The 24,060-nt window shown below is 42.3% G+C and overlaps 2 protein-coding genes across 11 annotated transcripts; one reads left to right on the forward strand and one right to left on the reverse strand.

The window, feature by feature from the left end:
* The first annotated feature begins 348 nt into the window (after nucleotides 1–348).
* fli1rs (Fli-1 proto-oncogene, ETS transcription factor-related sequence) lies at nucleotides 349–19,049 on the forward strand. Of its 5 annotated transcripts, none has more exons than XM_028012966.1 (10): nucleotides 349–581; nucleotides 8,128–8,333; nucleotides 9,242–9,411; nucleotides 13,232–13,435; nucleotides 14,015–14,101; nucleotides 16,112–16,183; nucleotides 16,312–16,374; nucleotides 16,938–16,985; nucleotides 17,472–17,558; nucleotides 18,161–19,049. In XM_028012966.1, exons 1-10 carry the CDS (start codon nucleotides 564–566, stop codon nucleotides 18,682–18,684), a joined length of 1,479 nt encoding a protein of 492 aa, XP_027868767.1. In that variant the 5' UTR covers nucleotides 349–563; the 3' UTR covers nucleotides 18,685–19,049. The 5 variants fall into 5 exon arrangements, with proteins under 5 accessions (XP_027868767.1, XP_027868770.1, XP_027868766.1 ...); XM_028012965.1 differs by lacking the exon at nucleotides 349–581 and adding an exon at nucleotides 718–1,020; XM_028012968.1 differs by lacking the exon at nucleotides 349–581 and adding an exon at nucleotides 723–1,049.
* On the reverse strand, nucleotides 14,803–23,256 carry zp3d.2 (zona pellucida glycoprotein 3d tandem duplicate 2). Of its 6 annotated transcripts, XR_003594936.1 has the most exons (9): nucleotides 22,721–23,255; nucleotides 21,995–22,110; nucleotides 21,805–21,908; nucleotides 21,221–21,395; nucleotides 21,038–21,143; nucleotides 20,857–20,942; nucleotides 20,701–20,774; nucleotides 16,221–16,430; nucleotides 14,803–16,105 (listed from the first exon to the last, which is right to left on the reverse strand). XR_003594936.1 is itself a non-coding variant. In XM_028012970.1 (8 exons), the coding sequence occupies exons 1-8, from the start codon at nucleotides 23,138–23,140 to the stop codon at nucleotides 20,016–20,018; spliced, it is 1,158 nt and encodes a 385-aa protein (XP_027868771.1). In that variant the 5' UTR covers nucleotides 23,141–23,253; the 3' UTR covers nucleotides 19,965–20,015. The 6 variants fall into 6 exon arrangements, 2 of the variants coding, with proteins under 2 accessions (XP_027868771.1, XP_027868772.1); XR_003594938.1 differs by lacking the exon at nucleotides 14,803–16,105 and having other exon boundaries at nucleotides 16,366–16,430; nucleotides 21,043–21,143; nucleotides 22,721–23,256; XM_028012970.1 differs by lacking the exons at nucleotides 14,803–16,105; nucleotides 16,221–16,430 and adding an exon at nucleotides 19,965–20,092 and having other exon boundaries at nucleotides 22,721–23,253.
* Nucleotides 23,257–24,060: the final 804 nt, after the last annotated feature.

Here is a 24,060-nt window from a genome sequence, read left to right on the forward strand (position 1 = left end):
TCTGAATGAATGAAAACATGATGTGAAGGGGATTTAAGAGTTTATATTTAATAATCATCCTGCTGATGACACATTCATTCACTCTGAGCATTTTCACTTCCTTAGAGCGAAGCTTAGACTCTACAAACCCACCGTCTCTTTAAGCTGCGTCACATTTTAATCTACATTTATTTCCTCTCAGGTTCCTAAAGTTTCATGAAACGCGTTTTTCCGCAGCTCTGCGCGGCAGGTCGAACATTTTCCCCCAGAAAGCTGAATAAAGCTGCTGTTAGATTTAAAAAGCTGCTTTTGTTGCTCTTTGTGAGCAGGAGGTGTTGGTTTTATGAGAAGCGGCTTCAGAGTGACTTCACTTCCCAATTTTAGAGGGCGAGAGAGAGAGCGAGAAAAAAACGAGCCGTCATCCGGTTAGAGCGCGCAGCAGAAACTGAGTGCAATGGTTTGCGCCACAGAGGCAATGCAAGGCTGCATGAAGTGAACTGAGGTCAGAGGCTGAATTGGCTCCAAGTTTCTCCTCAAACCGACTAAATGCCAGAGGGCTGGAGGCTGCTGCCGCTGCTGCCGACATGGACTGCTCCATAAAGGTAAGAGGCGCCGCTGGAGCCGCTGGAGGCGGCGGGCGGCCGCAGCCTGCGCAGTGAGAGAGGCTCCCCACTCTTTCCTTCTGCTACAAAATTTCCTCTTCCTTCCCGTTCGTGGTTGTATGTCGGCTCTATAATAACACAACTAACCGCTGCATCTTTACACTCAGATAAAAACACTAATTGGTGGCCGGCTGCGCGCGTAAAAAGCGGAATCTGCACAAGTTTGCGCGTTTTTTTCTCTCTCTTTCTGTCTTTTGGGTTCTGCGTGTTCGCCGTCCACGGAGCCACTTTCAGAAACACGGAGCGTGAATCTCACTCAGCTTTTTTGAATTGTTATTTTGTTTTTGAACTTAACGGAAAATGGGCCCCTGGCGGGCCGGGGTGCCAGATGCGCGCAGAGCAGGTGTCCCTGAAGGCGTCATGGACCGAACCGGAGCAGGTGGGGGGTCCGCTCCCAGCAGCTAACTGGTATTTCTCCGCTCCTGCCTGTCGGGTCCACCTGTCCTTTCCTCCTCTGCCGCTGCTGCTCCAACATTTAGATTTTCATCTTTTTTAAACTCAAAGCTGCTTATTGCGCAATAAGGAGAAAAAGTGAAAAAGGTAGAAGTTCATCTTAAATGTATCAGTTTGAGTTTCAGCTAAAATATTCACAGCAGAACTGGAAACGATGTTTTTATTTCAGTTTTCTGCTAAATAAAATGTAAACAGTTTAAATTTAAAACTAAATTACTCATTTCTGTATTTTAATCTGGAGATGATTTTATCGGGTTGGAGAAAATCCTTTTCAATATTTTCATGTAAAACCAGAAAATAAAAGTTTCTTTACAAAACAATCCCTCAGATTGAGGAACTAATATTTCGCTCGTTTCGTGTTTTGTTTCCGACGAACTAAAAGGTTCTGACCCATTTCTGGGTTCGGTTTGATTTGAGCAGCGTGTGATTTAACTTCATTTCATTTGAACTTGTTCCTACTTTCTGCTGTTTTGAATCCACTGCTGTGGCTCCGGGAATGCTCGCTGATTATTATTTTCCAGGTGGTTATTCTCCGGAGCAGATTGTGTTTGCGGGTTTATTTTAAGCAGAATTTATGGCTGCAAACTGGAGCGCTTGTCAGGTGTCGTTATCTGAACTCTGCAGGCTTCCTGTCTCAAACCTCAGACTTTCCGCACACATTTCCGCACCCTGGACCCAAGAACACACACACACACACACACACACACACACACACACACACACACACACACACAGTTTTAAAAAAACAGAAAGGCAACAAAGGCCGCGCAGAAAGAGTCGGTGGACGAACCGAACCGGGCCGCACAGAGAAAGGCCCGCAGAAAGCCGCGCTGCCGCTCAGGCCTTTTGCACACTCAGCTCACTGCGACTTTTACTTCTGCTTTTTGCGCCACGCAGGGCTGCGCCTTTACACAACCCTGCGAGGCCTCTCCTGCCTCCATTTGCTCAATAAATTCAGCTTTAATTACGACAGGAACAAATTAGTTCAAACATTTTAAATCTACATTTTAAAAAATCCAAACGAGGAACTCCGAACCAGGAAATCAAACTTTCAGCTTCAGAAAGAGAAAAAAATCCTCAAATAATTTTGCTTTTCTTAAAATCAAATCAAATCCACGAATTCAGCTGATCGAAAACATTTTCACCTCGTTGTGTCTGAAAAAAGCTGCGCCAGAAACGCGTCTGTTTTTCTTAGCAGATCTTAGTGAGAAACTAAAGAGTCGATGACCTAAAAGTGTCACAAACTGATGGATCTGAATGCGGTTTTTATGCAAGAAGAAAAACTGAACCACAAGTTGAGCTCCAGGCGGAGGAAGTCCTTCCTTCTTTACTTCTAACCTCCAGAGCTGCTGTTATTTCTGTGGCTTTTTACGCAGAAGTCGTTTCGAAACTTACAGGCAATTATTTATTTATTAATTTATTTATTTACAAAAAAGAAATCAGAGGTAACAGTACAAACCTTTTCAGAAGGTGAAACTTTCTACTATTATTATTATTATTATTATTATTATTATTATTATTATTATTATTATTATTATTATTATTATTATTATATGCTATCTTGCCATACATATTTTTAAGTTTAAAAACGCCAAATTGTTTCTTTCTCTTTTCTGACAATTTAAAAATGAATTTCATATATTTTATAATAAAATTCGTACTAAAATTTATAGATTCAATTATTCAAAACTCATTTTTAAGTGGATTATCGTAATAAAAATGTCCAAAATAAGGAAACTGTATGATTTTAAATAAACTGGAACATAAATGAAAACTAAACACACTGACTACAAAGAGAAGCTTTGGAAAATGTTTTTTAAAATAAAATAATATTTTCCAGGAATATAATAATTATACTTTTTATTGATTTAAAAATGTTAGATGTTTTTGTTGCTTCTTTCTGCTTCTCGGTCCTAAAACGTCTCTGAGCCTAAAGGTCACGAAGACTCGCAGCAGATCTGCTGATCTGTGTCGTTATTCTGGTGAAGGAATCAGACATCTGGCAGCAGAAGCCGCTGCTGCTGCAGCCGCCGCTGCTGCAGCCGCTTTGGGCAACATGCATGATGCAACCCGCAGCGCTGCTGACGGCTCAGCCATGTTGGCTCAGGGTTTCCATGCAGGACTCGGTGTTTGTGCTGCAGCAGGTGAAAATGTCGAGCTGCAGCGCAGAGGATTTTTAGGACATCAGCTTCTGCCTCAACAGGGTCATGTTGTTTTTTATAAAGTTGTTTTGTGTCACCGAGCAACAGCCTGAAACACATTGAACAGGAAGTCAGTTGTGGCATCGGCGGTCAGGCCACAGTTTGGTATATTTGTATCAGTGTGCAGAGAGACGCAGAGAGACGCAGATGAAGCTCAGGCCTCATTCCTCCTTCACTCTGCAGAGCAAAACTCCATAAAATCCGGTTAACAGAGGAAACTCCTCAGGTCTTCGCTGCTCTGCTCAGTCTGGAGTCACAAGTGAGTTTTTATCCCGCCTTCAGGCCAAAGTTTCACTTCTGCACAGTGTGAAGAGGCAGAGAAAGCGGCACCGATCAGCACAACATTATTTATCCAGTTTCTCGCCGGTCAGCTGAAAACTCAGAGGAAAAAATACTTGAAAGAGTTTTTGTACTTTTTACTTTTCTTGAGTAACTTTATTAAGTATAATTATTGCTGGGTAAAATGTTTGGCTCCTCTACAGTCACTTCACTGAAGGAAGAACAAACCTGCAGGTTTTGTTAAACTTTTATAAACTTCAAATTTAAAGAAATTAATTTGGATTTTTTTTTGTCTTGCGCCTAATTCTGTTACTTTATAAATATGTAATCTATATGAATTATTTTCATCTCCATCTTCATTTCAAATCTTCATATAACTTTATATTTTGGTCCATCTGAAGATGTAATTTTGAATATTAAATAATTTTGATGTTTCCATCAGTTACTCAGTTACTTCTGTTGCTTTTTTACCAAATACTTTTTTACTCTTCAGTCGTTTCTTGTTCTGTTGAGTAAAGTGTGTGTGTTCTACACACACCAAAGATGAAAGTTTAGCAGAAACTCACTGAACATTAGAGAACCAGCAGCAGGTCAGGTAACCATGGCAACCCGGAGGAGCTGCAGAGTTGAGCCGTTATGGACGTTAGGCCAGAAGTTTGGTTTGTAACCAAACCTCAACACGGCACATCCCTCCTCATGGTGGTGGCAGCATCATGCTGTGGGACAGTTCAGTCCTGGAGGAAAACCAGAGCATTCTGCCAGAACTGCACAACGGCCTAGTCAAAGTCCAGACCTGAGGATCTGAGGAGATGCCACACTTTTCAGATTCTGTTTTTGAACTGTGAGGACCATGAATCATTTTCCTTCTACTCCACTTCGTGAAAAACTCACTGAAGTTTGTTGTGAAGAAATGAGGAAAAAGTTCAGGCAGTTTGAAAACTTTAAAACTTTGAGATGTTTTAATTTAATCAAAACATCAGAAACAGTTTGATCCACCCTGAAACACCCAGACATGGAAAAACATTCAAACTAAAAGTTTAGATGGTTTGGAGATGAAAATGTTCACGGATTTGTTTTTTACTTTGTAAAGTTAAAAAAATGTTTTAATATTAAATATGATATGAAAGATGCTCTAGTTTGCAGTTTGTAGAATTGTTGCGCAAAAATTACACATCTCTACGTTCTGATGCAATGATGAACCGAAAAAACGGTGCAGTGAATCACAGATCAGCCTTAGCTGTGTGTGTGTGTGTGTGTGTGTGTGTGTGTGTGTGTGTGTAGGCGGGTGTGTGTGTGTGTGTTTGGTAGCGGGGGTTTGGCTCAACATCTTCGACTGAACTTTAGGGTTCAGCCTCTCAGTCCGAGTTAAAACCTAAAGAAAACATTTGTAGCTTTTATTCCAGCAGCTCTGAGTCTCTCTGGGTTAAATGGATCTTCAGGTTCTAGAAGCTGAAGTTCTGCTGATCTCATGAACCCAGCCATGTTGGTTCTGCTGCTTCTGAACAAAGAAGTCATCTTTCAGGCCTCACTGAGCTGCGATACGTTGATAAAGAAACGTGAAACATGTTATCAGGCCTCTGCAGGATGTTTGAGGCCTGCAGCAGGTGCTGCCTCGGTCAACCTGCAGGGGGCGGAGCCTCACAAACCGAGTTAATGCATCATCAACTCATCTGAAGCTGAACATGAAGCAGGCTGCAGAGCCAGGAGCTGCAGCCTGCAGCAGTGTATGTGCTCAGTGCAGCAGTGTGTGATCACACACACACACACACACACACACTGCGCTGCGGAGCCGCCTGAACGGCTGGTGCCAGGCAGTAAGATGTGGTTTCCAGTGTTCAGGCAGCAACTGAGCTAAAAACACAACAACACAAAGAGAGAACAATGTGATGGCGGCACTTCAAACAGCCTGAGCTCTCCTTTCTATCCAATGATCCCCCCCCCACCATCTTTTTCAGAGTTGTTTTGCAGCTTTAAAATGACCCACATTCGTACATTGTGCCCCCTCCCCTCCATTTCCTCTCCCTTGGCCTGTGCCAAAAGGTTCCTGTGCACATGGCGGCCCGGCTTCCTGCAGGCCACTGAAAAAGCTCAGCGCTGACGTACGAGGCCTGAAGACAATGCTGGGCTCCTCTAAACAAACACGCATCGCCCCCCACCCCTCCCCCCACCTCCATCTGAGGAGCAGAGAAGAAGAACGGGCCGCTGGATGGAAGTGCCATCTCAGGGCGGTTTGTGGAGGAACACAGGAAGATGGAGTTAAATCTGAATTAGACTCCGCCCTGAGCTTCACCCTCCCCCCGCAGCAACCCCCGATCCTAACGACTAAATAAAAGTGTGGTTAAGGTTACTGATGTCATGTGAGATTAGAAAACCTGCTGGCTGCTTTCACACTATTTCTGAGCACCAAGCTTCTCACGTCGCTGCTCAGAGTTTTTCTTAGATGCTTGAAAACCTCCAGCAGTTCAGCAGCAGAATCTCCTTCCATCGTTCAGAGGAAACGGAGCCGAAGGTCCAAACCGTCCAACTCAGAGTGGACCTAAAAGTGAACATAAAGCCTCTGATGATTTTCTGTCAGCTCTTCCAAATCTGCACAAAGTAACAGGAACCATCTGAAGGCAGGTCCAAAGTCCAAATCAGTCCAACAGAATCCAGATTAATCCCTGTAATCTCAGTTAATCTGACAACTGGACCAGTCAGAACCAGAACCTCCGTCTGGATCTCCAGTCAGCGGCTCAGTACAGGTCAGGGTGAGAACTGAGCCGCTGGTTCGGGTCGGCGCTGATCAGAACCACAGAGTCACTCTGATCGAAAGAAACTTCAACTGTTTCTAAATATTCAGTCAAGGAAAAGAAAAGATAAAGTCTAAAAATGGACGATTTGAATTATCAACACAACTCTTCAAAAAGTTTCATTTATTCAGAAGAGTCTGACGTACATCATTTCCTGTAACCTGCCAGAGATAGTTTCCATGGCGACAACAGTACAAGCTTTCAAAACACAACAAGTTTTCCTCAGAAAGACAAACAGACAGAAAACGGTTTTACACTTTGGAGATATTTTTCATTTCGTTTCTGGAGCCTCATCAGGAAAACCTCCGGTAGTTTTCCAGGGTTCATGACCTTTCTAAGGTTTTGGTCAATTTCAAATATACTGAGAAACAGAAGTGGAATAAAAATGGCGTCCATTTTGAAATCAAAGATGGCGGACCTCCAATAAGACCCAACATGTTGAATTGAAAACATTAATTTCATTTTCCTCAGTGGTAATTTATGAGTCACACAAGATGGTATGAAAATGTCCAGTTACTTTACTTAGATAAACCCAACAGAGTTTGGACCTGGAGGTCAGGCCGGGTCAGAGGCTAAAGTTCACTGGATCCTGCCTGGTCCAGATTCTTCTGCAGAAAATCCCAGGCAGGCGATAAAGTGATGAAATAACGGATCGAACTGCTGAGATGAAAACTGACAGCAACACAGAACACTTTACTATAACTCACCTTTATAAACAACGCTTTCATTTGTATTGAAGTTCATGTTTTATTAGTCAGACGTCTCGGTCCAGTCCAAGTTTCTGTTCATCACCCAAACCCGTAACAATGACGCATTTCCCTTCCTGTTCTGCTGAACTCGTTCATCAGCTGAAGCCGTAACTTTCTCCGTCTGCCACTGATCCAGTCTGTCCAATGTGGAAGTAATGTTTATTAATCCACATTTTAGATTATTGGTATATTAAAAGGAAATTCTGACTTCTGAGTACAAAAAAGAAAATTAAATACAGATTAGCTGTTTCTGGAGGCTAAAGCTAACAGTTAGAAACCAAACAGTTGCAGTCTTATCACACACAGGATAAATATCTAAAATGATTTAACTTATTGCTGAGCCTGGATATGCATATTTAAAAGCCTTTATATCACTTTTTGATCGTTAAAAGTTATTGTAACATTTCTGTTTAAAAACCCAAAGAGCTGAGCCTGTAGCCGATTAGCCTTTAGCTAACGTGGGATGTTAGTGTTACTGAACCCTGAAGTGGGAAAACAGAAGAATCAGAACCTGTTAATGTGGATAAGCGGGTCCAGTGTTTCTACGCTAACGCACTCAAAGCTACAGTAGCTCCTCTGTTGCTGCTAAGTGAGACAGAGAACAGGCACAAGGGGAGGAACAGGGCCGAGCTGAGCCCAGCTTGATCCGGTTCCCTTCACTGAACCCTGAACCCCATCTCTACTAAAATTATTCCCCAGAAATGTTTTAATTGCTTAAAAGTGAAATCATATTTTAGCATCTTTAGTTAGCAGGAAAAACTTTATAAAATTCAGAACAATGTACTGAAATGTATTTAAATTTAAAATGTATTCTGTTAAAAACTTAGTAAACCATGTTTAAATGAATTTTGAAAAAAATAAATAGCTTCAGTTTTCTAATTTTTATCCAAATTACCAGAGAAAATATGATGCTCTGAAAATAAATGACAGTAAAGCAACCCGACAGTAACCCGACCTGTCCGGAACCAACTGAGCTTCATGGATCGTGACCGTCTGCCGGTTCTGTGTTGGCCAGGAAGCGCTTTCTGTGGTGAGTGAAGATCAGCCCATATTCGAGCCGAACTTCTCCGCGGCGCCCGCCATGCACATGAAGAGCGAGATGACGTCACCTGGCGGCTTCAGCCAGGCCTCCAAGCCGAGCCCCGAACCCGCCGAGTCGGAGTGGGTGGGCTCGGCGGCGCAGAACCCCGGCAAGAGATCCGAGCACGTCAACGGGACCAGGTGAGTCAGGCCAGGGCCGCGCAGAGGGGCGGCGGCGGGGGGCCGGGTTCCCGGATGGGCTGGCTGCCGGTGTGGACACCCGGGATTTTCCAGACACTTAAATTCTTTGTTTACTGTTCAGGATCCAAACGGAGCGTCCCGATTGTTTCTTTGTTCTGTTTTTAACCCGAACTGCAGGAATACACATTATGGCCGACAGAGGAAGAGATTCCTGACGCCCAGCTGCTGCTGGAGCAACTTTTACAAATACAAACTGGATACATTTAATACTAAAATAGCCTGTTTAATAGTTAAAGGTTGTAAATCAAATCTCTGAAACTATTTTCATACTAATTTGAATAAATTGTCTCTGGTTTAATCTCCAATGATCTGGGCTGAATTAACTCCATGTATTAATATGTAAGTATGGCTGTAAAGTTTCTGTCTGCAGCTTTAAGCAGCTGAACATCAGACAAAAACGGACTCAGCTTTCATATGTAACTGTGGGATAGAGAGATCATGTTTCATCGGAAGCAAATTAATGATAACTGATCGATAAAGATTATTTTCACTAGAATATGACTAAAACTAAGGATGTTAAGTTTTTACATGTCGGCAAAGGAAAGGACCAAACCTGTGGTGGTGAATGTTGGTGGCTAAAAATAAAACTTGTTTATGTGGTTGAAGTCATTTTCTGTCGTGGTCACCTGCTTAGTGGAAAAGTTTCGTTCAGATGTTAATTTTATCTCCTGTCACCAACAGATAAAACACTGCAAGAGGAAATGCACTAATATTGCAAAATCTTCTCTGCAGCCAGAGATTAGCAGCCGCAGTTTTTCCCCCACCGGGTTTAATGAGCTTCAGTCGCGGCGCCTCAGATTAAACACCTGAAATCTGCAGTAATGAGGGGAACCGGATGTGTGTTTCAGCCGCGGCTCTCCGGTGGACTGCAGCGTCACCAAACGGTCCCGCCACATGAGCAGCGACGGGGGGCCGCTGCCGTACCAGGCGTCCTACCCGGAGCCGCGGGTCAGCCCGCAGACCGCCACCCCGCCCAGCACCAACCCCACCGAGGAGAAGAGGGTCATCGTCCCGGCAGGTGAGGCCCGCCGTCTGCGCGTCACAGCGCGGCTTCCCAACCGCTGGCGAACCGCAACTGAATCTCTGATCCTCCTCCTCCAGCAGGCTGCAGCAACAGGCTGCAGCAACAGGCTGCTGCTCAACCTGCCGCAGCGTGACGTCACGGGGTCGAACCGTTTTAGGCGCAGATATGATTGTTTATAATCTTCCCAGCTTCACTTTTCTGTTCTGTAAAGAAATAAATATAAATAAGCTACATCTGATGCTTCTTAATAAATCATAAAACAAAAGTTTTATGAAAGTCACAAGTACAGCTGTCACATAAATTTCGCTGGACGATAAATCGTCCCGGAAGTTATTAAGATAAACGATAATATTGATGTTGTGAGACCATTTTCAACCAATATTATGGTGACGTAATGATGCAAGAACAACAAACTTTTAATACTGGAGCAGGAAGACATTTTAAATATCCAAAATCAAAACATTCAATCAAATTAATTATTTAGTGCCTGTAAAAAAACTGACCTTCAAAATAAAAGTCTTTGTTGAGACTGAAGATTTTTATCATCCAGTTTTTGGTAGAAAGAGAAAAATGATAAATCATGTAAATGGAAATTAATGAGTTTGTTTCAATTTATCATGTGATTAATTGATTTCTTCATTATTGATTATTGATTATTGCAACGGGCCTAGTCATTGATCCGCTCTTTTACAACCTGACAGTAAAACTCGTTTTCTTCTGGTTGCCTTTATGTCCCACTTAAATGTTTAGAAAGATCAAACTAATTTCAACAAACAAAAAAGTATTTTTTAAATTATTATCTTGAGAATCGTGTAACTGCTGCGCTGAGCGTCGGCCCACTCTGCCTTACCAGAGGCCATTTTCTCTCTCTGGCTGTTGAATCATGACCTCTGACCTTAACTGGGGCAGTGAGGCTCTAGATGTCCCTCTTGGAGTGGTTCTGGTGGGTCGGCCTCTGGACGGTTCTCCATGGTAACGGTTCTAACTGGACTCCCAGAACCTGAGGAAGCTCTAACCGACGTCTGTGACTCCGTTTCTCACTTGCTGCTTTTCCAGATCTTTTGACCTGCTTCATGTTGTCAGACGGTTCCAGCCCGGCAGCGATCCGGATGCTGCTGGTGAAAAACAAAGAAATGGGATAGAAATGAGATGTGGGTGTCAGTGGGCTTTACCGGGTCAAACCCAGAAAATAAAAATAAAACACAGGAGAAATCTGTGAGGGTTTGTTTCCCACTAAACATCCCGCAGCCAGTTTCTTCATTTGGTTTTGCATTTTGTTGTAAATCTCTTTAGTTGTGAGGAAATCAAATCTTAAACAAACGTTTCTGCTTCTGATGACATCACAACAGGCTCAGGTCACATGATTAAAAACGTCTGACTGCCTCCATCTGTTTTTAATCACATTTCTACTTCATCCTGCATTTTCTTAACACCTAAAACTCAGAGTATCTTTTTCCCCTTAAATAAATAATATGAAAAAGTAAGATATAAATGAAAGGAGGAAATAAGTTTTTACTTCTGTCTATCTCGTTTAAAATTCAATGTGAATTTTGAAATAAACTAAAACTAAGAGTCCAACATAAGGAGCTGCAGGGTCAGAGGTCTGACGTCACCAGCCAGAAAACCTTCAATCCAGAATTAGTCGAGTTTTTAAAGCTTGTTTCTGTATTTTAGTGAAAACCTGTAGTGGAAATCCTCACTTCCTTAGACGTGTCAGTTTTTGTTATTGTGGTCCAGCTGTTGTTCAAATGAAAAACACCACCAGCTTGTAGCTTTAGCGGCAGACATGAAACTATAAAATTAGATAAAAATAAAAAACATAAATATGGAGAAAAGTTGAAATTAAATTCTGGAAGTTTCCAGATGCATTTCCAGTTTTCTTTGTAGGAATATCTCTGATTTATTCCAGGTTTTAAACATGGTTTGTCATTTGCTGTCCAGAGTTTAGCTCCGTCCCGCCGCAGTCAGACTGAGTCACCAGCCGCGTTTCTGGGCTCCATAATGGCCGGATGTTGCGTCAGGCGGCATGTGTTGAGCGAAACAATCAGCTGCCCAGGGCGTGGCGCCCCTCGCGCTGCCGTCCAGCTCCACCAGCCGTTCACATGACGGCCGCATTGTTCGCTTCTGGAAAGCCGCGTCCTGAATCATACTGGAAACATTCCACTGGTCCAGTTAAAGTTTTACTGGCAGAAAAACTCTGACATTCCTCATGATAATCCACAGGAGATGTAATGAGTCAACATGCAGAAAACCTTCATCATGTATTCATTCATACTCAATTTTAACTCAGTGGAAATTCTGTCACAGTTCAGTGAAAAAGTATTCACACCCTCTGACAGACTTTTTCTATTTTTGCTTTTTGGTCACTAAAATGCTGAAGGTAACATAAATAAATAAAAAATCTGATTATTAAATGATGGTTTCATTTAATAAGGGAAAAATGGTCCAAACCAATCAGGCTGTATGTGAAAAGTAAGTGCACCCTAAACCCAGCCAGTAATATGGAATATTTTAACCTTTTAATCAGTCAAATTAAACTGATTTACAGAAAATGGAGATAATCACAGTTAATGATTAACTTCAGGATTAATTAGTGTTCATGGTTTGGAGTTCTGTGTTTCTCTTAAAAGAAATTAATTTGATATTAAAATTAGTTTGATCATCTGAAATATTGGGGTACATTTTTTATCCAATTTGTTTTACAAACATTTTGTGACTAAAATTGTTTATTTGAACTTTTTAATGTAAAATGAATGTTTTATAAGGAATAATGACAGAATTATAAAGTTCATGTGCATAAAAATATGTTTTAAAAAAATTGTGAAAATATCAGAAATGGTGCCTTTACAAGTTGAATGTCTACATCTTTATTAAATAATCAAATTAGTCTCAATCCTTTTTCCATTTAAACCAGTTTGATGTTGGATCAGGATTCTGACTCGGTAAAGAAATACGTTTTCTGTCAACTTTGGCAGCTGGAAAGTCCCACAGCATGATGCTGCCACCACCATGTTTCCCATGGTGTCCTTAGATTTGAAAACGAGTCACTTTGAATCTATAAATATTCTGTCCACCATTAAACCATGCAGATGTTGCATATTGTTTTAATATTGACGCTGAGCTCTGATGGTTCCCTGCATCACTTCCTCTCCCACCTGGAAACACACCTGATCAATTGGACCTCCAGTCACTCCGATGATCCAGCAGATGTTTAGAAATGACTCCAGACCCTTTTCACAATTTGTAGCCATTTGAGATTCTCCTTTCTGGACTTTTCCTGTCAGAACTCAGTGCAGCTTTTTCAGCAGAAATCCTTCAATGTGACGTTAGAATCTGTAACATTGGCTGCATTTACAGGCGGACCATTCATTTTACTTAGAGATAGAGACCAGATGTTACCGTCTATTAATGCATATTAAGGTGTGTTTAGTGTTTGAACTGATCAAATATTGCAGGTCTAAGCATGTTAGGGGCGGAGTCTCAGGTATTTTTGTTTTCACTGCCTCAGCTCATTGTTATAATCAGCATCAGAATCACAAGCATCAGGTTTCCGCTGTTATTCAGCACTTTCATGCTGCTGCTGCTCAGCTTCTCTGCATGACTCCATCTATTGTTTCACTTCACTGATGTTAACGTGTCTCAAAATACAAATACATGCGCGTCATGAATTAGCATGTTCAGATTGCACCTTATTTGAGTTTAGTAGAAAACCTCTGGAGTAACTAGTTCCTGTTTGTATTCAGTACTTTTTGATAATTCAGAATCTTTGCGGAGCATCAGAGTTCATGCAGCTCTTCCTCCTCCTGCTCTGCAGACCCTGAGGTTTGGACCCAGGACCACGTGCGGCAGTGGTTGGACTGGGCCATTAAGGAGTACGTCCTGGAAGAGGTGGACGTCTCGCTCTTCCAGGCGCTGGACGGCAAGGCGCTGTGCAAGATGACCAAAGACGACATGATGCGGCTGACGTCGGCCTACAACGCAGACATCCTGCTCTCTCACCTCAATTACCTCCGGCAGAGTAAGACCCTCCGCCTCCACAGTCCTGCTCTGGTTCACTTCATTATTCAGAGATAAAGCTGAAGATGAGTTGAGTCTTTATGGAAGCATTCTTCAGGTTGAGATGAATCAGGCATGTTCTTTTATTAAAGTAAATTAAAACTCATTTTAACCTTTAATTCAGCAGAAAAACAAAGATTTTTCTTGCACATCATAAAACATTTAATTCAAACTAGTTTGATCAGTGGTAGAAATCAAACTGAACATTCTCACACACCGCAGTGTGAAGACGTTTGCAGCAGAAGGTTTTCAGGTGCATGAAGCTGTGAACTGCTGCACTGAAAACGATGTTTGTGGTCGTCGACGACTCAGCCTGGTAAACATGCAGGTTCATGATGATTGTGACTTTTGCTGCATGATCCTGTCATGTTACCATCGATTTCTACGAATCACTGCTACAGTCGCACTTCAGTTACTGCTTTTCAAGAAGTAACTCCAGCTGAGGCTGCAGACCTGTCTGCAAACTAACGGCTCATTTCTGGATTCAGACGTTTGGAGCAGGAAAAACTTCAGTTTTCTTCTTCTTCATGTGTCGCCTCAGGTAGCCCCACGTTCTCCTACTCCACAACGCCCTCCAACAACACGCCTCCCCCACAGCCTCCACAGCCCAGGCTGCAAGTGAAAGCAGGTGAGATTTCCACTTTCATCACACACATATCAAAGTGCAGCCTTTCATATTAGCTTCTGAGGAACTGCGAAGGTCAGACAACTCTCCCGTTTCTAAAAGAGTTCAAACATTTTGACGTCATTTACCTAAAAAAAAACCTCTGGTCAATTTTAGGAGTTCAACCAAATTTTGCTTCAGTTGCATGATGGGTGTTTGGCCCCCAGTTATTCAGCCTCTATAGTATTTATGTTTAACATTGTTTACATTTATGCATGTTGGCAGCAGAAACTAAAGTTGTGGAAAATCAGTTTCGTCTTTCAATGTGAGAACTTTTCTACTTCTCTTTTCTGAATGTGTGGGACAGAAAATCAGCAGATATTCACTGAGGTTCGATTCTGGCCTCTGATTTTAAGCATCTTTATGTCACTTTGAATCCATATCTTAATTTAAAGAACATATTTTTAATAGATAACCTGTTTGGGGCAGAACCAGAACCAACTTTATCAGCCAGGATTCTTCTGACCGTTACTGGCTTCCAGGTTTCTCTAAGATCTGAAGTTCATGTTTTTATTTTCTTTTTAAACAGTCAAAATTATTGATGTGAACTTTGTTATAATTCAACACTTAAGTGTAAAAAACATCAAGACAAAAATGTCCTGGGGAAGTTTTTAGTCAAAACATGATGAATTTCCATAACTGTCTGTAAACAGTCTGCGCTTCAATACATTTTATTTAGTCTTTTCTTTTGGGCATTCAGCTCATTTTCTGTTCATCTAAAAGGTTTGGATGCACTCTCAACCTCTGAAGTGAAATCTGACTTAATGGTGAATTATTGAGTCTAATCCTCTTTGATGGACTGATTGTGGTGATTTGGAGGTTTTGTTTCGTCTCTGATGTTCACAGATCAAAACTGTGACGCTTAGTGAGAAAACGAAGCAGGAAATGGAGGAACTGAATAATTAAAGCTCCTGCAGTCAAACATGTGATGGTGGTGAAAGTTAGATTCAGGTGGTTTGGACATTCACAGAAGACAAATATTGGAGGTTAATTAATGGAGAAGCTGGCAGGGAGGAAGAAGGCGGAGACCACAGAATGGTTCCTGGTGCTCAGACTGAGGTTAGCAGAGGGTTCGGTTGGGGTGAGATGGAGGAAGACGGTCTGTGGTCAGCTTCACCCAAACACTGATTCAGTGTTATAACATTCTGCAGAACATTTACCTGGCAGGTGTGGAGGAAAACTTCTCACAGCAGCTTCAGGTGAACTCGTGCCAACGGCGCCGAGTTTCACACGTTTGAGCAGAATGAGTAACATCCTGGAAACGTACGGCTCAGTTAAAGACGACTCAAATGCCACAGAGATCAACGAACATCTTTATTTAAACAGAGGTAGATAGAGTGTTAATGGGTGATGTGGATGTTCTGCAGGATGAGCTGCAGTACATCTCCATGTCAGGCCCGTCGATCTGCTGGACGGATTATAAGAACTTCCCCTCAAGGGAAAGAAGTCACTTCGAACTTTGCACAATTCAAATTCATGCAAAAGATCTTTCTGCATTTCACAACTGCCACCATTTCCTGTGAGTCACGCGGTTTGGTGTGAAATAAAACTCAGAGAAAAGCTGTAAGGAACTTTCTTGATTGATTTAGGGATCTAAGAATAACGTGTTGAGTTTCAGAAACACGTTAACACGGTATCGAAGGGCTGAAAGGCTTCTTTGCACGGCACAAACTGCTGTTGACAAAAACTGTGACGAGTCCAAAACTCAACAGCCAGTTTCAGACAGGAAACAGCTGCGCCGTCACAGGAAATGGGGGGTATGGGTCCTGCTCCTGGGACACAATCCATTTCATCTGCTGGTGGCCCGAAACAAAAGCAGGCTCATCCAAGAAGAGAGTCTGGGTCATCTTCAGAGCTCCGCTCTTATCGGGTCGGTCTCCGGTTGCTTCCTTCCCCGGCAGAGCCAGCTTCACTTCAAACACGTTTGGCACCAACATCCAGTTCATCCATTTTTCCCTCTTTGTGTTGCTGCAGAAAACAGTTTTGATGAGATCGGCCGCAGGAACAGCTGGCCGACCAACACCATGACGCCCACGGTGCCCAAAGGTAGGCAGCGAGGCCGGCCGTGTGACGGTTCACTCACCCGTGAACACAGAACCACGTTTGCATAAAAATGTTTCGCAGCGGATGATCAAACAGCTTCATATGCAATACATCCATCTTCCGGTTTCCAGGTTCTCCGATCGAACACCAACACAACAGCAGGGTGACGGATTCAACGCCCAGAATCATCCAAGGTACAAACAGGTTCTGACTTCTCTAAAGCCACGCTGGTTTTGACGGAAACTCGATGCTTTGGAAACAGAGACAAAGTTATAGAAAGCAAAACTTTTGCCAGGTCTGTTGTAAGATGGTTCTCCTTGATTTCAGAAGATCCTAAAAAATCTCACAGACCATCAACTTGATGGTCAGGGCGCCAGGGTTTCCGTTACAAACGTTGTGTCAAAGTTCTGCTATGTTGAAAACAAAAATGTAATTGTGGCGATTCCATTAAATCAATTAAAATCACAAGTGAATAAGTTTGTTCATGTGATAAGTCATTAAACATCTTCCTGCAGCTACTTCCTGTTGTCTCCATGGCGTCCGCCAGCAGCAACATCTGGCTGTTGACCATGTGACTCGTGATGCAAAAACAGTGTTTCCATTGCAGTTTTGCAAAATAAATTAATTTTGATATGGCCAAAAAAACAAGTGCTAACCAGCTTTCCTGATTTCATCAGATCCAGAATGAGAACTTTGTGAAACCTGAAGGAATAATTAACTTAAAATGTTTAAAAAACTGTTGCTTTCTTTTCTGCAGACCCGTATCAGACGTTAGGGCCGATCAGCAGCCGGCTGGCCAATCCAGGTAAGGCTCCCAAAGCAGCAAACAGAAACACTAACATGAAACAAATGAGGCCTTTACACTGTCTGCTTTGGCAAAATTATTTCAAAACTTAAAACAAGCAAGAAAAGGGCTGGCAGAGTTCACGCCAAGACCAAGGATCCGGCTGAATAGTCAAACCTCCAATCCCATCACGTTCTCCTCAACCTTTGACCTTTTTCTAGGAGAAAATTTACAATCCACAGGAGCTCGACTGCTTCTGCTTTCAGTCAGACCATAATTTCCTTCAAAGTTTCATCCATGAAGGATGGTCCGCCGTTTCCTCAGATGATCTAGGAAGCATTGAAGCTCATTTCCTCCACATGTAAAGCAGCAGTCCAGCTCTTATCGAGGCTGTTTAGACACTTCCAGGTCATTTCACTCCTTCACAAACCTCGGACTATTCAGCCGGACTCCAAACCCGGCGTCCATCTCACCAAAGTGACCGTTTGCCCTTCTGTTTCCTCACAGAAGGCCAAGTCCTGAGCTCATCCAAGAACCGAACAGGCAAACAAAGTCCGTACAAGCTGCCTGACCCCAGCGCTCACAGGCCTGTGGGTAGGTTTCTGCCCCAGCTTCCTGCTGCTCCTCCAAGCCTCACAGTGAAAAGGTCACATTTGGTGAAATGAATAACCTCTGACCTGATAGAGCTGTCTGCTTGTGTGCTTAAAGTTTAAGATGAAGAGAAGGAATAAACCTGAATGGCGGCTTGTTAGGGCCATAGTAGATATAAAGATAAAAGGAGTACATTTTCACCAAAAACTCAGAAATTTTTAGATTAATCTCAGAAATTTTAGAAAAACAACTAAATTCCTTGAGCTCTAAAAGTCGACAATGTGAGAAAAACAACGGAGAAAAAAAATTCTCAGCTTGAAAACTTAATCTGGAAATTTCTAGAAAAGAAAAAAAAACTTTGAACAAAGTTGAACATTTGCCAGAAAAAACCCTCAAATTTAGAAATTAGTCTCATAAATTTTCTATTAAATCAAACCCATTTTCCAAGTTCGTCAAGTCAACTTTGACATCTGAAATTTTTTGATTTACTGGCTCAGAAAATCTGACTTTTCTCTTGTAAATGTTTGACTTGGAGCTCAGAAATTTTGGAGTTTTTGGCAGAAGTTCGCTGTTCAGTGGTTCTGACGCTCCGTGTCTCCCGCCAGGCTCCGGTCAGATCCAGCTGTGGCAGTTCCTGCTGGAGCTGCTGTCCGACAGCAACAACGCCGCCATCATCACCTGGGAGGGAACCAACGGCGAGTTCAAGATGACCGACCCGGATGAGGTGGCCAAGCGCTGGGGCGAGCGCAAGAGCAAGCCCAACATGAACTACGACAAGCTGAGCCGCGCCCTGCGCTACTACTACGACAAGAACATCATGACCAAAGTTCACGGCAAGCGCTACGCCTACAAGTTCGACTTCCAGGGAATCTCGCAGGCGCACCAGAACCACGGGGCGGACGGCGGCCTCGTCAAGTACCAGACTGAGATGTCTTACGTCCAGCAGTACCACAGCCACCAGCCCAAAATGAACTTCATGGGCGGACATCCCGCTCCCATGTCCGTCTCCCCAGGGAACTTTTTTGGCTCCCCGTCGCCGTACTGGAACTCGGCCAGCAGCCCCATCTACCCCGGGTCGGCCATGACCCGACACCCGGCCGCTCACTCCCACCTCAGCTCATACTACTGATGACGGGACGATCCGGAGGCGAACCCAAGTGCTGAACCTGAGCTGACCCGTCTCAAGCAGAACCAGAAGGAAACATGACCCTACGGTCCATTTTCCTACGAGGCATTATCACACTTCCCTGCTCAGAACCAGAACCACGGGTTGGACTCAGACTACGGACGGCACAGTGTATGCATTCAGTTAACATTTCCATTCAGTTTGTAAGTAGTTTTGTTTGATAGCACCTGTTATTAACGGTTTTATGATTGTTCTATCCAGTAAAAAAAACAAAAAAACTTCACATTAAGGATGACTTTTTGTAAAACAATCTGTACAGAATCTTTTTCAGGAAACAATAAAACATTTATGCATTATCTATAGCTAAATCAAGGCTTCAGTTTCTTCTGTTAGAATATTAACATCTTAATTTATCTGGTAAAAATCCACTTCAGGAAACTTAAAGTACTGATTAGTTCAGATAAACTAAATTATCAGTTTCTGACCCACAAATACTAACTTTAGCTCAGTCTCATTTCTATTTAAAATCATTTTCATACTTTCTGGATGATTTGACATTCAAACTGTCAGCATTAAAATGTTCATAATGAAAGAAAAATTAAAAAACATAAAGTTCAACGTTACAGAGCGGTGTTTCTGCATGAAAATAATAAAATAGCTATAAATAAAACCCAACAGAACCACAATCTGCATCCTTTACTCTGTTATCAAACATATTTTAAGTTCTTGCTGCACACAAAAAAAAAATCAAACATGAATCAAATTTCCAGATTCTTTGTATTCTTCTACATAATCATAAATATCTCCAAACATTTATTCATCAGAGGAGCCGGAAGCAGAGGAGATGTCACACTGTGTGGCAGAGAGCAGCAGGTGCCACCCAGCTCTGCAGTAAGACGGATTTCACCAACATTCAAAATGATTCATTCACACATTTTAAACCGTGGTTAGCATCTTAGCCGTTAGCATGATTAGCATGCAGAGTTTTTAAACCCAACAGACTTTCCCTTCTTCCCTACAAGTTCAAGTTTCCACAAAATTTCTGAATACCTTTGATTTTTCCTCTCCAGTAACAACTTCCACACCGAAGAGTGTTTTCACCGCCACCTGTTGGTGCATTGGTGTGGTGAGTTCACTGACCAGGAACGGATTATTTAGCCTCTAACCGGTCAGAATCATTAAACTTTTCAGTTCCCACTGAAGAGAAGCAGAAATAAAAAATTTTATTAAAAAAAAAATCTTTGTGGTTTTACTTCCTGGTCAGAAACAAACACTGATTTCACTCAAATATTTGTTTTATTTGCTGTGTTTTGCAAATACAATAATAATTTAAGTCAAAAATCAAAGATGTCCTCGTCCTTCTCCTCCATTTCATTTAGGATCCACGACGTGCTGCTGATGACTTCAGTCTCTGAATATAAAATATACATTTAACTTCTTAGTTAACCTTTCAGTCAGACGTTTCATTGATCACAAAACAGAGCCGCGTTGCTAAAACAGGGGGCAGGAAAAAGAAAATATCTGCATATAAAGGAAGTTTATTAATCAAAAACATTTTGTTTGTGAGGAATAAACCAGAATAGCTCAACCCAACACCAAGTTAGAAAGACATCAGCAATGACCAGCACTGAGCATAAATCTGTTTGTTAGTGGAGCTCATGTTTTTGGGAACCTTGAACTGAACAAAGCTGTTTTGAGGTAACGAACATGAACCGGGCTCCACGCCGTTTCATTCCGGGGGAAACTGCCGTTTCATGCTTCGGTTTTCAGGGACAAACTTCATATTTCATCTGAACAAAACGAAGAACTTCCTTCAAACTGGTGATGTTGTCTGTGCTCCTCCCTTCTCCCAAGACCATTAAAATATTAACCAACAGCCTCAGAACAGAACCACTGCTGGAAATCAGAGTTGGACCGGAACCAAAGCGACTGATCAGAGAAAACCGTCTGCTGGAGGAAAATTTTCATCATGTTCACAAACTTTCTTTGTTTTAGATCATTAAAAACTGGATCACAAACCTGCAGATTCATCTGAGCTGCAGCTGGAATCACAGCAGTCGCACACAGAGTTGGACCCGAACAGCTCTACCCACCTGCAGAACGACCAGAACCACGAGTCCATTCATCAAAATGAGATGAATTATTATTCATTTGTGTGGAAAATAATCCACCAACCTTCTGGTTTTGGTGTCATAGTTGCAGGACTTTGCCGTTGGTGTCGGTTCTGAACTGCTCACCAACATGCTGCAGTGCATGTAGAGCTGCAGCACAGGAGAAAAACGCATCTTTATTTCACCTCTAAAAGCTGCAGCGGCTTATTTAACATGAACTCAAAGTTTTCGATATTTCTGCTGACCCGACCCGTCTCTCCCTTAAAGACGAAGGAATCGACAGAAAACCTGACGGCGTCGTTTTCGTGTGGGATGAATCTGGAGCGGCTGTTCTTACTCTCAGCCATACATCTGCACCGTCAGGAGAGAGGAGAACCTGTCAGCATGGGGTCATTTAAAACCTAAAAATAAACGCCGCTGAGGTTTACCCAAAGTTAGTTATGACTGGAAACTGAGGCGTGGAGGAGGGGGACTCCTCTGGAGTCACGTAGCAGGACAGGACGTAGAGTCGCTCATCTCTGGACAAAGACTGAGCCTCAGCGGCGAAGAACACGGGCTCACCGAGGAGAAAGTGATCCGACCCGGAAAGCTCCTTCCACTGGGCTGGAGGCCGGGCCAAACGCACCGCAAGGAAATCCATGGTTTTAGAAGTTAGGGGGAAATGAAGAGCTTATTTAATGATTTTTGACATTTAATTTGGAATATAATTAGTAAGCTCATGTCTGAAGTTGTGAAATATGTTCAGATGAAGTCAACAGATGAACTGTGAGTGAATAAAATTAAGAGTTCTGTTAATTATTCCAATTTAGAAAGAGAAAGTCGGGAGAGACGGATGAAAAGCAGTAGAATGGAGATCCAATTGCCTAGCACCACCAGCAGGAACTTAAAAGCTCTGTGTTGATCTCAGCTGTCTGTAGTTCAAACACAAAGGAGCAACTTTGACAGAAGAAAACAAAGTTTGTCTTTCAGCTGAAAACATCCCAAAGGAAACTGGAGTCAGAAAGTTCGTTACCGTTTCTTGGAGTCAGAACGAATTTAGTCACGTTCTTCAATTTTTTCAGGAACTTCTTCACCTGCACCTTAGGAGAGTATCCAACTTTATACGAATAAACAAACCTAAACAGTTAAAGAAAACAAACACAGAACCCAACATGATTTCAGCTCCGTGATAAAAGGCCGAGTTCTTCCCGTTTTAATCCGACCTGTTAAAAGAACAAGCCACCGGCACGCTGAACGGCACCGTTCGTCTGATTGGTCCTTTTGGCTTCAGAGGGTCATAATGCAGCATGTTGAAGTAAACCATCCGATTATTGATCATCTGTAAGTGAAGCAGAGAAGTTTTGATCTGAACTGCTGGTGTTGAACTTAAAGCTGAGCAGCTGGATTTCCTCCTCTGGAAATTAAAATAAAACATCAATAGATGTAATTACCAAAATTAAATTAATGTTTTCTCCATACATTTTACTTCTGAAGAGGTTTTGACTTGACTGGCCAGAGTCTAAACTAAACTGTGCAGAAATGATCATTTAAATATTTTGGATCTGAACAGGAATATTTGCACCATTTGAGTTTAAATGTCCAAACATTTGAAAAAGCTTAAAAACGTTGAAACAATAAAAACCACAGATTAATCGATCAGATTAGAAATTAGCTGGTTTTACTTGATCTGCTCAGTCTACAAGCTTCAACCAGCAGCTTGAATCGGTCTTCAGTTCACTGAAACACATAATATTTCTGTTAGGTTTTTATGTGTTTATCTTGTAATTCCTTCATTTTCATCTCGATTCAAAGCTGCTGGTCAAACTGGGATTAACAGTTCAGACCTTAAAACAAAACTGGACAAACTGGGAACGGCATCCCTGATTCTATTAGATTTAAATCTCGCCCTGGTTGGTTTTTAAAGCATCCCTGTTCCGTTTCAGACTCACGGTACGCTTGGTTCCGCACATGCGCAAATCATATTCGAAGTAGAGGTGATCCTCAGTGGACCTGCTGACCCCGCAGGTCCCCAGCTTCAGGTGAGAGCCCGGTTCCCCGGAGCCCAGGACGCTCCGCTCCACCTGCAGCTGCATCCGGTTGCGCTCACAGGAAGTCCTCACGGCGGCCCCCGACACGCTGGGCGGGCCGCCGGCGCGGGGCCACACCGGCAGCAGCAGCTCCCGGACCGGCCGCGGCAAGCCGCCCTGCCCGCTGCCTCTGGCCGGGGAGAAGAAGTCCTTCCGGATCAACGGCAGGGCCCAGTCCAGGTACATGGGCAGGCTGAGGTAGGTGTGCTGCAGCAGGGCGGTTCGGTTCGGGCTCTGGACCGTCTGACGGGCGCAGAGCAGCAGGAGCAGCAGCAGAACCATGATGAGGAGAACACCGTTCAGGCATTTAACTGAGGCTGCAGCTCTGCTGCCTCATGATCTCAGTCCAATTAGGAACACCTGCTGGAGGAAAGGACCGGAGGTGGCGCCACTCACTGGCAGCGGGAGGTAATGCAGCAAACCGGTAATCCAAACCAAACTAGAGATTATCTTTAAATGTAGATTCAGAAGAAAATTTAAGACAAATTTCTTCTCCATGTTCTTCCGAGGTCAGCAGTTAAATCTGTTATGTAAAAGTATTTTAATAATAAACTCCTTCACTGCATAATAACACTGTTTATGTTTATTTATTATATGAACTTAAAAAAATACACATTTTATTAAGTAAATATATTTATTTATGCATTTTAATATTCGTGGAGTGTTTTTAACTGTTTTTGAAGTTTGGTCAAAATTACAGTTTCAACTATTTTTTTTCTTAATCTATAAACAAAGCAGAGAAAATTCAGCCTTGACCAAAAAATGCAATAAAAACCTAAATATTGTTGACAGAATGAGTCCGATATTTTTCTGCAGGTTTTTTTTTTTTTGTATTTTATTTGTTTGTTTGTGCAACATAAAAAGTTTTTGAGACTTTTCAGACTATTTCTGTGATATTTTTCCTAAAACCGTGTCAGTGCTGCCCTCTGGGGTTGCAGTGTTGCTACTGCAGTTGAATGTTTCTGTTGGTTCTAAAGGTCCAGCTTTATTAGTTACACTTTAAGTAAAAAGTCCAGTTTGGTGCTGAACTCCGCTTGAATTTATCAAAGTCCAACTAAAATGTGCAAATTCTCTTTGATTTACTGTTATTTATGGGTTTTACTGAGATTATTTCATGTTGAATTTGATCCAAAACTCAAAATACAAAAAGTAACTCATAATTGTTTGAATGTTGGATCCAAATCTTTTTTTCTGGGACATTT

This window comes from Xiphophorus couchianus, chromosome 3, assembly GCF_001444195.1.
Source record: "Xiphophorus couchianus chromosome 3, X_couchianus-1.0, whole genome shotgun sequence".
In the NCBI taxonomy this organism is placed as follows: Eukaryota; Metazoa; Chordata; class Actinopteri; order Cyprinodontiformes; family Poeciliidae; genus Xiphophorus; species Xiphophorus couchianus.